The 13669-nt window shown below is 41.7% G+C and overlaps 2 protein-coding genes across 2 annotated transcripts; both read right to left on the bottom strand.

Annotated features, from left to right (window-relative positions):
- LOC109831224 (protein FAR1-RELATED SEQUENCE 5-like) lies at positions 689-7290 on the bottom strand. The gene is made up of 3 exons (XM_020398561.1): positions 6094-7290; positions 4999-5061; positions 689-736 (listed from the first exon to the last, which is right to left on the bottom strand). Exons 1-3 carry the CDS (start codon positions 7288-7290, stop codon positions 689-691), a joined length of 1308 nt encoding a protein of 435 aa, XP_020254150.1.
- LOC109831223 (protein FAR1-RELATED SEQUENCE 5-like) lies at positions 7291-8551 on the bottom strand. Its single transcript, XM_020398560.1, has 3 exons — positions 8408-8551; positions 7673-8172; positions 7291-7618 (listed from the first exon to the last, which is right to left on the bottom strand). Exons 1-3 carry the CDS (start codon positions 8549-8551, stop codon positions 7291-7293), a joined length of 972 nt encoding a protein of 323 aa, XP_020254149.1.

Here is a 13669-nt window from a genome sequence, read left to right as displayed (position 1 = left end):
GACAGCATTCTTGTCCTCAAAGATGTGTTCTATGCGCCAGGAATTCGGCGCAATATGATCTCAGTTCCTAGCTTGATGAAGAAAGGACTGGAAGTGAGGTTCTATAATAACATGGTTTCTATAGGCAAGAATAATATAGTGTATGCTATGGGAAAATATGTGTCCGAGCATGAATTATGCATTCTTCTAGTAGTTTGTAATAATTCTGATAATAAACTTTCGAGCTACTTGTCCTGTTATATTTCTGAGTCCGAATTGTGGCATTCTAGATTAGGACATGCTAGTATTTCAAAAATGAAAGAAATTATGAGAATGAACTTACTTCCTACACTATCTAATGTTCAATTGCCACCATGTGAACATTGTTTAACTGATAAAATAACTAGAAAACTTTTTATTGGCGGACACAGAGCCAATGGACTTTTAGGGTTGATACACTCGGATATTTGTGATCCCCTAAGTGTCAAAACTCATAGTAATAAAGAATATTTTATTACTTTTATAGATGATTATTCCAAGTTTTCACACGTTTATCTTATATCTAGAAAATTAGAAGCCTTTGACTGTTTTAAAAGATATAAGACAGAAGTTGAAAACCAACTTGGATTGAAAATCAAAATTTTGAGAACTGATAGAGGTGGGGAATATAACTCTAAAGAATTTGAGAGTTATTGTATTCAACATGGAATTAAAAGGCATACAACAATGCCGTATACGCCACAACAGAATGGTGTTGCTGAAAGAAAAAACAGAACATTACTTAATGTAGTTAGATGCATGTTGTCTCATTCTGGTCTCTCTAAAAACTTTTGGGGAGAAGCATTGTTAACTATAAACTATATTTTAAATAGAATTCCCACCAAATCAGTTGTATCTACACCTTATGAATTATGGAATGAGAGGAAACCTAATTTGAGTCTGGCTCAATTTGGCTCATTCTGGTCTGGTCTGGTCCAGCTAGGCTCAATTTGACTCATTCTGGCTCATTCTGGCTCATTCTGGTCCATTCTGGTCCATTCTGGTCCAATCTGACTTGGTCTGGTTCTTTTTTCTTTCTTTTTTCTTTTTTTCTTCCTCTCTTTCTAGGGCCGGCCACCCCCCTCCCTCTAATTTTGATTTTCTTTTCTCACAAGCCTCTTTTCTCCCTCCAAACTTCAGATCTGTATTTATAAGTTCTACAATAAAGAAAAAGGAGTCATTGAAAGCAGAGATGCTACATTTCTAGAGAATCTAGATGAAGAGGAATAAGTTCAAGAGAAAACACAACCTCTAACTGTAATAGATGATGATTATTACAGTGTTGTTCCAACTAATGACCCTGATATTGTGAATGAACCTAACCTTAAAAATGATGAAATACCTATGGAAAATAATGTACCTAATCAACCGGTTGTAGGCAACAAAAGGCCAAGAACACAACCTTCATGGATGGTTTTCTTCAGGTAAATCCTCCGCCATCTTGATCTATTTCATGTTTGATCTAGTATATGGAGTCGCGGGATCACATATAAGGGTTGAGGGTGTGATTTGATGCCTCAAACTTGCCTTTTTTGGGGTAAAAATGGGATTTTCCTTTTCTAGATCTGATCCTTCAATTTACCTTGCAGGTTTCTATGTCCCATATGGCGAGGGGTCAATCCTCTACCGTGGCGACTGATGGCGCGCCTCCCTCTTATGCCGGTGAGCCACTTTATGAGAGAAGAACTTGATTCCATAGAAAAGAATAAGGTATGGGAGTTATGTGATCTACCAAAAAATAGAAAATCCATAGGATGCAAATGTGTGCTCAAAAAGAAATATCGTGTTGATGGATCTATTGACAAATTCAAAGCACGGTTAGTTGCCAAGGGTTATAACCAAAAGGCAGGAATAGATTTTTAGGAGACGTATTCTCCTGTAGCTAAATTTGCATCCATTAGAATTATTTTGGCTATTGTTGCATATCTTGATTTGGAGTTATTCCAAATGGATGTTAAAACTGCATTCCTTAACGGAGAGTTGAAGGAAGCAATATATATGCAACAACCTGAAGGTTTTCAGGTGAAAGAACAGGAACCCCACGTTGTTCTCCTTGGTGAGGCAATCGGAAAGAGCCTTGATTCTCCTTGGTGAGGATCGACGCTTTGAAGATAGAAATTTTACAAATTAACCCTCTTCTTTCTGAAAATTTGCAAATTGGTCCTTTTAACCCCACGTTGTTCTCCTTGGTGAGGCAATCGGGAAGAGCTTATTCCAAATGGATGTTAAAACTGTATTCCTTAACGGAGAGTTGAAGGAAGCAATATATATGCAACAATCTGAAGGTTTTCAGGTGAAAGAACAAGAATATAAAGTTTACAAATTAATAAAATCTCTATATGGTTTAAAACAGTCTTCTAGACAATGGTATCTTAAATTTCATGATGTAGTTACTAAACTTGGTTTTATTCAAAATAAATTATATAATTGTGTATATGTCTTAAAAAGTGGGAGCAAGTTTACTATATTATCCTTATATGTGGATGATATATTGCTCGCTGAAAATAACATAGAAATGTTGAATAAAACCAAGGCAGATCTCAGCGAAAAGTTTGAGATGAAAGACATGGGAGATGCATCATATATTCTTGGAATTCAAATAATTCGAGATAGAAAGTCTAGAATGCTAAGTTTAAACCAAGAAAAATATTTAAGACCAGTTCTTAAAAGGTTTGGAATGGAAATTCCAATCCGGCACCAACTCCGTTAGTTATGGGAAAGAGATTATGTAAAGAGCAAAGCCTTGGAGAGGGGCAGAAGCCATTAGATGTTCCTTATGCTCAAGCAATTGGAAGCTTGATGTATGCAATGTTGTGCACCAGACCTGATATAGCTTATGCTGTGAGTCTAGTCAGTAGATATCAAAGTAATCCAGGACCAGCACATTGGGAAGCTGTTAAAAGGATTATGAAGTATATCAGAGGTACATTGACTCATAGATTAGTTTATCAAGCTGATTCGCTTGAACTCCTTGGTTATTCCGATGCTGATTCCGGAGGTAATAAAGATGATGGAAAGTCCACTTCGGGACACTTATTCATCTTTGGAGGAGGAGCTGTTTCTTGGAGTAGCAAGAAACAAGGGTGTATTGCTAGATATACGCAAGAAGCTGAATATATAGCTTGTAGTATGGCAACTACATATGCTGTCTAGATAAGACGGTTTTTGATTGATCTTGATCTCAATTTGTTGGAAGGACCTATTGATATTTATTGTGATAATCAAGCAGTAATTAGCTTAATCAATAGTGGTGCGAATAGCTCCAAAGAAAAATATATTGAGATACAGTATCACTATATTCGAGATATTGTAGAAAATGGAGAAGTCAAAGTGACTTATATTCCTACTACAAATATGATTGCTGATCATTTGACAAAAGGAATACCAGCGGAATCTTTTATCAAACATGTAAGTTTGATGGGCCAGCGGAATCTTTTATCAAACATGTAAGTTTGATGGGACTTAGGAATAAATAAGTCTAAGTAAAATTTTATGAATAATGAAATAAGAGTTACTCTCTACTTGATGGGACTTAGGAATAAATAAGTCTAAGTAAAATTTTATGAATAATGAAATAAGAGTTACTCTCTATGGATAGTGGGAGTAATAGTAAGCAGAAACATCCGATCTCACGGATAGTGGAAGGCATGTCACTTGGTTAATTTGGTCAAGTGAGAGATGTTAGCTTGACTTGGTCATTGATGACCAAATCAGGTTTTCCTACAGGGACCAAGTTCAAATCATTCTTGTGGCATGCTACCGCACCGATTCGACCCATGACCTTTCTTGCCGGTTTCCTCGCTATTTGGTTAAAGAAATGTGTGGTCTCATATCAGTCTTGTGACGCTCTGCCCTTGGAAGTACTCTATCCAACAGTTCAGCTTGCCTACAAGAAAGAACTCTCACTTCTTCCGGTGATGGTGGCTAACATTCACCGAGGACTATGGTGGAGAACGTGAATCATGGGTGGTTGAGAGAAAATCTCTCATGGGGGCGGATCTGAGGGGTAGAGGTGATGGGTTAAGCCCCTATATAAGGAGGATCATTCTCCTTGAGAAAATACAACGAAAATCAAAAGAAAACCCACTTACCCATTACCCGAGCCCCTCAAAAATATGTTCTTTCTTCTTCTTTGAATTCAATCATATTTATGCTTAATTGGTGAAGTTGCATGTTTGGTGTTTATATTAATGTCTTGCAAAGTTTGGATACAGTAATTTTTTCAACGTAGAGAAATTGGATTTTGGTATCAAATTGTATGTTAAATTATTGACTTACATATGCTAGGAGGCATGCTTGATTTATTATTGTATTTAATTTGGAAATTTCTTTGGTCATGAATATATAATTCAATGGTCAATTTCAATTGAATAAATCAAGCATAATTGTTCAGATACTTGTAATACCCAAAACCCCTTTCTATGGTTTCGAGCTACTACAATGAGTTTTAGCTTCTACCCATGCTTTTATTTGCTCGCCTATTTCAGGAAATGGTTGATCATGGGCTTCGTTCATTTTCTTCTTTTCATTTCGTCAAGTGTCTTACTAGCCAATCCTATTTTCTATTGATGAGATAGGGAGCAGTTAGGAGATATTAATTTTGACCATCAGTTCTCTATTCTATTGATATTGATGAGATAGCGAATAGTTAAGAGGCCTTGGATATTAGGGTATAATGGTTGTATGGACTTGTTGATGTAAGTGAACTTTGATGATGTATGAACTTATTGATGTTGTTCAGTTTTACTTGTATGTTGTGGTTGTATGGACTAATTGGTTGGATTATGTACTATTTTTGTTATTTTGGTTGTATTTAATTATTTGTATTACGAGATATCCTAATTGTATATGGCATCTATCCATTTAATCTTGGATACATATGTATGTATATAAACTCCACAAAATGTGTATGTATATAAACTCTACAAAATGATATAAAATGAATATTTGTACAAAAAAGTTCGTCCAATTAACATGTACTTCTTGCTTCATTTTCTCCACTGAATACTTTCTCATGAACAATATAATTAAAGTCAGCAGCAGCTGCATTAGCAAACAACATGTGCATTCACAAGAATGAATGCAAGACAACATTAGATTCCACTCGGAGCTGTAAATAAAAATTAGCAACAAACATATCATCTTTGAAACGAAGCCAAGGAGATGGCGGCGTTGGGTCACGGCCAAGGAGGCGGACGCATTCTTGTTAGACCCTAGAGGGGGGTCGATTATGGTCTTATGCTAATCTAATCCGATTATATGCCAATTAAAACTAATTAACAAGTTATCCTAGCAAGTATGAAATACAACATGATATGAGGCCAACAATTCTATCATCTGTCAGGACCCTATGGTAACTTTGAAATGAAGCCACCTCACAAAAATGTACAATTAGACCATTTAAGCATTTTTTTTTCAAGCCAAATTCAGCAACAACTACGATTTGATTGCACAAAAACTTAAACCAGCTTCTATTCATCTTAAATCATAGTCCAAAAAATTAACATAACATGTCTAACACCAAAACCCCTAAAAGTTGTTTCCTCCTCCATGACATTGATGAAGAGTACACCTAACTGTTGTTGAAAACATCCACATATCCTACTAGGCTTCAGAGCATATATATACTTTGTAAGCAGTAAATATCTTTTGTTAGCAGCAAAAGGAGAAGAGCTTGGATCAGAGTTTTAAGCCGCAGATGCCATGTTCAACTTCAGCTACAATCTTCACAAACAATCTCACAAACTATCTCTTTTGCTTTTTCTAAAAATGAAAGACAAAAAGAAATCAATTAGTGATATTTCAAGAAAAGTAAAACAATAAATAATATATGAAAAAAATGAAAGACAAAAAGAAATCAATTAGTGATATTTCAAGAAAAGTAAAACAATAAATAATATATGAAAAAATGTAAAACAAATGAACTAAATTGAACTGATATTTCAAGAAAAGTAAAACAATAAATAATATATGAAAAAATGTAAAACAAATGAACTAAATTGAAATTACCAACAATTGACAACCTGTCCTATAGTGTCCAAATTGTTGACAATGACAACATTTTCGTTGTCTCACCTCTTTTCGCCTTTCTGATTCTTCAAAGCCACTTTTAGTCCTATTTGAATTTTTCGGGCGTCCTTTTGGTTTCACAGGGCCGAGGGGATCACGAACCATAATTTCCTCACCATCTTTCAATAGAAGCACATGAGTATTTGAATCTACATGGGTCTCAACTTGAGAATCTATAGTTTGTGCCATATTGCGCCTTGCTTCCTCCCTTGCTTCTCCAAGGAAGTTTGATATTTGTAGCTCCAACTTTGAAAGAAGATCATTCGAGCCCACTACCATATCAAGTGATTCATTAAAATTTCCTCTTAAAGCCCATAATCTTATAATACTTCCCCGCTCCATGCTATCATCATTTTGTTGCAACTTCATAGCATTAGCAAAGCCAAAATCTCTATACCTTGCATCAATTTTCCATCTAGGCAAGATATACCTATCGGGAATAGAAGTCACTTGGTTTAACCACAATATATTTAGTATATGCTTACAAAGCACTCCTTCATTTTCCCAAAATGAACAAGTGCATGCAACATTAAGCTCACTATTTATGTCATAGGTTAATTCTTCCCAATTCTCTTTGTCTTCAAAATATTTTCCAACCAAGTATACAACTTTCAACTCTTCCTTTGACACTTCTTCACGATGTAATGACATCACATCACCAAGCTCCCTTTGGAACATCTTCAAGATCGCCCTAGTGTATATCTTTCCAACTTGCTCTTCAATCAGATTTGAGAAGCTCATCGCATGTAGGGTGTTCAAAGTCATGAAGTCCTCATGAGATTCTGATGCACGACGAGATGCTAATGCCTTGTCATATTGACCAACGAACTCAACAAGTCTAGTGTTTGCATTGACAAAGCCATCGAAAAAGGTATTGGTGCTCTCACTCTTTTGGCTTGTTGTCATTCCCGCCGAAAAACAGTCCTTCAAGTATGCATCTACCCAATGTTCATGCAAGCTATACATTCTTGTCAGCCAACTATCTTCACCTTCATTTATGTTGAATTTAACCTTTATGACTTCCCAACGCTCTTCGCATTTGCTTATACTTCTACCAGAATACCAATTGTTGAAATATGTAGGCATCTCATCCCCGTATTGGCTCTTCAACTTTACTTGTTGCTTGGCAATATGCTTTCTAACATGCCAAGAACAAAAGCGATGACGAGTACTTGGCAAAATGCTCTTAATAGCTTTTTTCATCTATGCATCCTGATTAGTTATGATAGCCTTTGGTGCTACCCCATGCATACACTTGAGCCATTGCGAAAACAACCACTTGAAGGTTTCCTCTCGCTCGTCGGCAAGCAATGCATAACCGAAGAGGGTGGATTGGCCGTGGTGGTTTACTCCTGTAAATGGAGCAAATGGCATACTCAACTGATTAGTCTTGTATGTGGTATCAAACACAACTACATCTCCAAGACTTAAATAAGAGGCTCTAGCTCTACCATCAGCCCAAAACACACTTCTCAGTGTACCAAAGTGATCGACCTCCATAGAAAAATAGAAATTTGGATCCGATTCCTTTCTGTCTTAGAAATGTCTAATGATGTTTAAGCATTCACAGCCAATGTTACTTTGCCTTGTCTTTCTAATAAGATCAATCATCTGTTGTGTGGTGACTTGTTCAGCATCTTGTCCTTGATATCCAACATTAAGCACCTTTTTAATATTAGATGGTCTCATTCCCTCTTCATGCAACAACTCAATGAGGTTAATGCAATGCTTCGATCGATGTCGCTGCTTGTGAGAATGATAATGCATTACTTTATCAGGGCTTGTTAAAGGATGAACATGCTCAGAAATGAACTTAGTAACCTTCCAAGCTTTTGAAGAAGTAAGCTTAATCTTCATTTTTGCACCACAACCAACTTTAGTTTTCGGACGACGATTGATAATCAATTCACTTGCATTTTCAGTCGATGCTCTCTTTCTCCCCGCTTTATCACAAACAAAAGTCCTCGAAAGAATCTCTCCTAAAGCTTTCTTTGATTTTTCAAAAGTAGCTTTGCGAATTCCAAACCCAATCTTCTTTGCATATACATTGTAGTAGTTGTATGCATCGTTGTCCGTCTGAAACTCCTTCCCTTCAAATGGAATATCATCATCACTAATTTGGTCATTGTAGATGGTAAAAAATACCTCTGTGAGCTTGCAAGAAATTCACCTGAGTGATCAACTCGCCTACACGAGTCAGAATCAACAGGAGATAGCGGAATTTTGCCTTTTACACAACTCGTCTGCCCGAGTCCAAAGTTGAATCCACCCGCAAACCTCAAGGCTGTCAGTACAGCTGGGTATCCGCTACCCCACGTACCGGCACAGGCTTTCCCATCCCTCTCGACCTGAGAGGGGAGAGAGCGCAGTACTCCAGGACCGTCGAGTAGCCGTTCACAGTACGAGTAATCGGACAGGTGTCAGATCCACCTAAACATTCATAAATGCGGTTCACCTCACCCATCCAGGTCGAGAGCTGGATCCGCCGGCACTCGGCAAGTTGGCCAGACCTACTCAAGTGCTGTGCACCTACTTCACCGCCTCTCCTGACCGGAAAGGAGAAGGCACCATGCTCCAAGCACGCCGAACGGTGCGAGGGCGATCCGAAGGGATGGAATCTGAATTTCCAGCAGTAGCACAGCTTCACATCCGTATACCAGTGAATACAGGGTGGCACCTGTGGGCGTGCGTATGGTGGTGCGGTAGGCCCAGAGTGCCTCACCGAGTTTATCGTCCCAGTCTCGTTTATTGGTCTTCACGAGCTTTGATAGGATCTTAATGATCGTTTTGTTAAACGCCTCTGCTAAACCATTCGCGGCGGGATAATAAGGTGTTGATGAAACGTCTTCAATTTTGAACTTGTTACAAAATCTGATGAAGGCGTTGCTTATAAATTGCGGACCGTTGTCATGAATGATCCTTCTATTTAGGAACTTCTTCCAGCCACGAAGAAGGGGTTCAAGTTCAGTTCAGCTTTTCTTCCAAGTCAAGAAGAAGAGATTCAGCTGTTTAACCGTGCAAGCAATTCGCTCATAGTTGAACCAGCTAATTGAACCACTAGCTCTCAATCCGCAATACGATCGAGACCAAGCTGTTTGCATAATCCTTGCATCACAGTACCACTGCCTAGTTCTGAGCTCTGATCGCCGGCGAACTAAGTAGACCCGAACTCCATCGACTCGAGCTTCTACTGCGTACTGAAGCTCTCCAGGAACCTCGATCGAACGGTCCAAGGGAAGCAGACTCGACACAAGCATCGAGCGAAGCATCCTGTAGCCACCTAAAGTCCCCACACTAAACAAAGAGGGCATTCCCTCTGCTTCTGTTGTAATTTCGATTCATTAGTTTGTAATAAGCTTTCTTATCAATACAAACGAAACTCCCTGTTTTTGGGAAATCCAAATTTACACCTACAGAAGATGGCGACCACAGTGGGAGAAGCTGTTTCATCAAACGAAATGGTGTTGGCTCAATTCGATGAAGTTGCTATTAGGACGACCGTGGAGTCCCTAGAGATTGAGTTCGACCAAGCCAAGTACGAAGAGTACTTGTCTTCTTCCTCCTCTGGAGGCGATGCGTCCCGCAAACGCCACAGAGTCGTGCGCCAAGGCCGACCTCAAACGGTCAAAGCCTCTGCGCCTAAGGGTTTTCCCCGAATCTCGTCAGGGGAACCCACTCCCTCAGAATCGATCAAGGCCAAGCTAGGGGTCGAGAGCAAGGTACAAGGGTCTACCAAATGGGTCGCCAAGCGGTCCCCGCAGACACCTGTCCCGGAGGAAACGCCGGTTCGTTCCGGCACCAACTACGCTACCGCAGCCCACGGTGATGCTCTCCTCACTGGAAGAGCTAGCCAACAGCGATGGCAGACACTCATCAGACAGGAGGCCCAAACCTCCGTTTCCCACAATGGCCCGAATCATTGTACGGGCCCGAGAAACGCTAGACGAGAAGGCAAACTGCCAGACGTCGGAAGGCCCTCTAAATCAGGAGCACCAACCGAGGAAGACAGGGCCGCCCGCTCAGGAGGACTTCGCTTCTCAGGTCACATCCCTGATGCGAAGAAACCACACCGAGCGAGCGAGCCTACCCGAACGGGCGAATCCTCGAAGGCTGGCGAGCCTCGCCATAACCATTTGGCGGATAAACGTAAAGGCAAAGAAAAAGGTGACACCTCGCAAACCCGCTCGTCCAAACGAAGGGTTGAGACCCGCCTACGTACTGGAGTTCGCCCAAATGCGAAGACTCGCCAGTCAAGGCGAGATCGCCGCACTCCAGCACCAAAGCGTTCCACCCAGCTGTAGGCGTATAAAACTACCTATGGGTCCCTTAGCACAGCTCGGCACGGTGATTCGACAAACCAACGAACCATCGGGCGATGAATCCAAGAATGATCGTTAAACCACAATATCGAAGCTAAATGAGACGTAATGAAGCGGATTAATGAGGTGACAAGGTTAACGAATCGTACGCAAATGACGGTACGGGTCGATCAATCAACGAATCATTCAACCGTAGAGTCCACTACATCAATCAAGATCGGGAGCAAACTCGAACACCGAAGCGGATTTACTGCCAAATCAGGATCCGAACTCAAACTCGAACACCGAAGCGGATTTACTACCAAATCAGGATCCAGACTGCTAAATCAGAGTTCAGATCAACAAATCAGAGTTCGGATAAACCGCAAAACAAAAAAAAAACCAACATTTGGAGGACTCGGCCAAAACCGAGCTACCTCTAGGTGGCTCGGTGGCCGAGCCTGGTGGCTCGGTGCCTCGGCCACCTTTTGGTGGCTCGATGCCTCGGCCACCTTTTGGTGGCTAGGTACCTCGGCCACCTTTTGGTGGCTCGATGCCTCGGCCACCGCGAACACCCGGCCAAAACCAAGCCACCCAAGGGTGGCTCGGTGGCCGAGCCACCCAAGGGTGGCTCGGCGGCCGAGCCACCCCATGGGGTGGCCGAGCCACCAAGGTGGCCGGCCACCTGTGCCAAGGCACAGTTCTGAGTGCCTATAAATAGGCTGGGGGGGCTCATTTTTCAAAGGTTGGAATTATTGGAGGCGAAGCTTTGCTGGATTGAAGGCTCAAAACTTAAAAAGATTGAAGCTTTGGAACTTTGAAGACTTGGACATATCAGATCTGGCTCTTGGCGATCATCCACGCCAAATAAGGCAGGAGTTTGAGAGAGATCAGATCTGAGATCTACACGGTTATCCTCCGGATCAAAACATGGTTTTTGATCCCGAGAAGAGTCTCGATTTCGCTTTGTCGATTTTGATTACTAGGGCGATTATTTCCTTGGTGAATTAATCCCCCCGGCTATTATTTCCTTCGCGAAATAATACCCGTCATATGGTGTAGATCCGACCGGATCTAGATCGCGCGGTGGTCCACAGATTAACCCCGGCGCAGGCAAAGAACCCACAAAAGCGAGAGACCACAAAATAGGATCTCGTGATTCGTTCGACAAATAAGGAAAGTTGTAACTTTTTCTTTTTTTCTTTTGATCTCGTTGTAACCGGATCTTATAAAAAGACCGGATCTTTGTAGTCGATAAACAATTACTAAAGAGTGTACAATGACGTCAATGAAAGCTACGATTTTTCCCGCGAACAATCTGGCGACCACAGTGGGAGCCACCGATCTCGCTGCCGAGATCGTCGCGTCGCAGCCACGAATCTCTATCCCGGTTGAGGAGGAGGTCGAGTATGAATTCGACCAGCAAAAGTTCGAGGAGTAGTTGTCATCCTCGTTCGGACTCACCTCCCCTCGCAAGTCCTAGAAGTTCTCCTCCAGGAGAAAATTTCGTTGGTATGAAGAAGTACAGAACGCCAACGAAGCTCTCACCCCAATTGATGCCAAAGTTGCGTCGGGTGAAGTTCCGCCGACCTCCAACCAGGTCAACCCTGTTCTCGCCGATGCCTCCACCATTGAGGGCGTTGTGACTCTCTCGCAGAGAGCCCGCCAGAGGAACCAGCCTCCAACGAACCAAACAAAGTCGTCGGTAATTCCCATGGCTACTCCGGGAGATCACGCAGAATCATCCCGAAGAAAGAAGCCAGTTTTGGAGCGTCTCGGTCCAATTCATGATGAGAGAGGCAAAGCTCCAGTTCAAGAACATTTGGGCCCGATGAAGAAGCCCCGAACGACTCAACATGCTGGGGGTCACCGTCACCTCCAACATGACAACGAGTTCAAGGCAGCTACACGCGCCAATTTGCGCATTAAAGTCCAGGAGCCCGCTGAGAATTCACGCCCAAAAAGGCATGTCTCGAGGCGCGTGACTTTTGAAAGCCTAAAGAAGGCAGTTCACCCTCAGAAGGAAACATTATCGTCTGATGACGATAGCGTTATACTTGAGAAATCGTGCCAACACACGATAGGTTATTCCGACCTTCAAACCGACGAGTTGTACTATCGTGTTGGTGGTACAAGGAAAACTAGGAAGATGAGTCCTCGAGGACTAGAAACTCAGTGCCCCTGTTCCAAACTCATTCGGGCAATATTGTCTGAGTGCAACTGCATCAAGACGGTCCCTGAAAGAGTTTCGGTCTTCGAAAGGCTCAGTACCGAAACGCCAAAACCAAGGACTAGGCGTTTCCGACAAAGAAGAACGGTAGTTGAAGATGGAGAATTCCCGAGGGTCACCACCAATATGACCAGCAAAAGGACATCGACGCGGGATAATCCCGAGTCAATTCCGGAAATACCCCGACGTGTAACCCGTCTGTAGTCTGAAGCTATCATATGAGGAACTTATGGTAGGATTCGGACAAGATTACCTTCAGAAGATGAGGAATCGGATGCCTGCTCGGCTGTCGCATTAGACAATACAGTATCCAGCGTGGGACAACCCCGCGAGTCACTGATGATAAGCACGGAACAAGTGGCCAAGATGCTCGAAGAAGCCATGGCTAAACAGCAAGAGAGCTTCAAGCTCGAAATGTAGTTGGCCATGTAGAGTATGAGAGAAATGCATGACCAGCAAATCCGAGCGCTGACAAAGCAGCAAGGCGAGCCAAGTCGTCGTAACCAGATTGATCTAGAAGATGAGGACACAGGTGCGAATGAAGCATACAATGCCAATAATCCTCCCATCAATGCAGGGGGTGGTAACGAGAATGCCAACGAAGACTCAGGTGAAATCTTGAAGATTAAAAACCTCAAGAGCAAAATCAATACGTTGATTTCCGCTCAAGAGATGAAGAAGACAGGCATTCCTTGTCCATACCCAAGAGAATGGAACTGCTTCTTAAGACTCCGACAAGTATAAGAGTATAAACTGCTTCTCAATCCTCCGACCGGTATAAGAGGTTAAACTGCTCCCTGATACTCCAACATGTATATGAGTCTAAACTGTTTCATTTCTTTCACGGGAAGTTCTTGGAGAATTTTTATATGTAATATTCTTAAGGATAACCCGGTCATGTAACTGAGTACAATGTCGGACCCAGTTCCACAAGGGAAGCTGGGGGTGGATTATTCATGTATCGGGAAGTTCCCGAAAGAATACCACGGGTGATATTCTTAGGGATAACCCAATCACTATAAAAGTGATAAGTAAAACATCCACATTTAAACAA

The sequence above is a fragment of the Asparagus officinalis genome, chromosome 2, assembly GCF_001876935.1.
Source record: "Asparagus officinalis chromosome 2, Aspof.V1, whole genome shotgun sequence".
Lineage (NCBI taxonomy): Eukaryota > Viridiplantae > Streptophyta > Magnoliopsida > Asparagales > Asparagaceae > Asparagus > Asparagus officinalis.
This window is presented reverse-complemented; position numbering and strand designations above follow the sequence as displayed.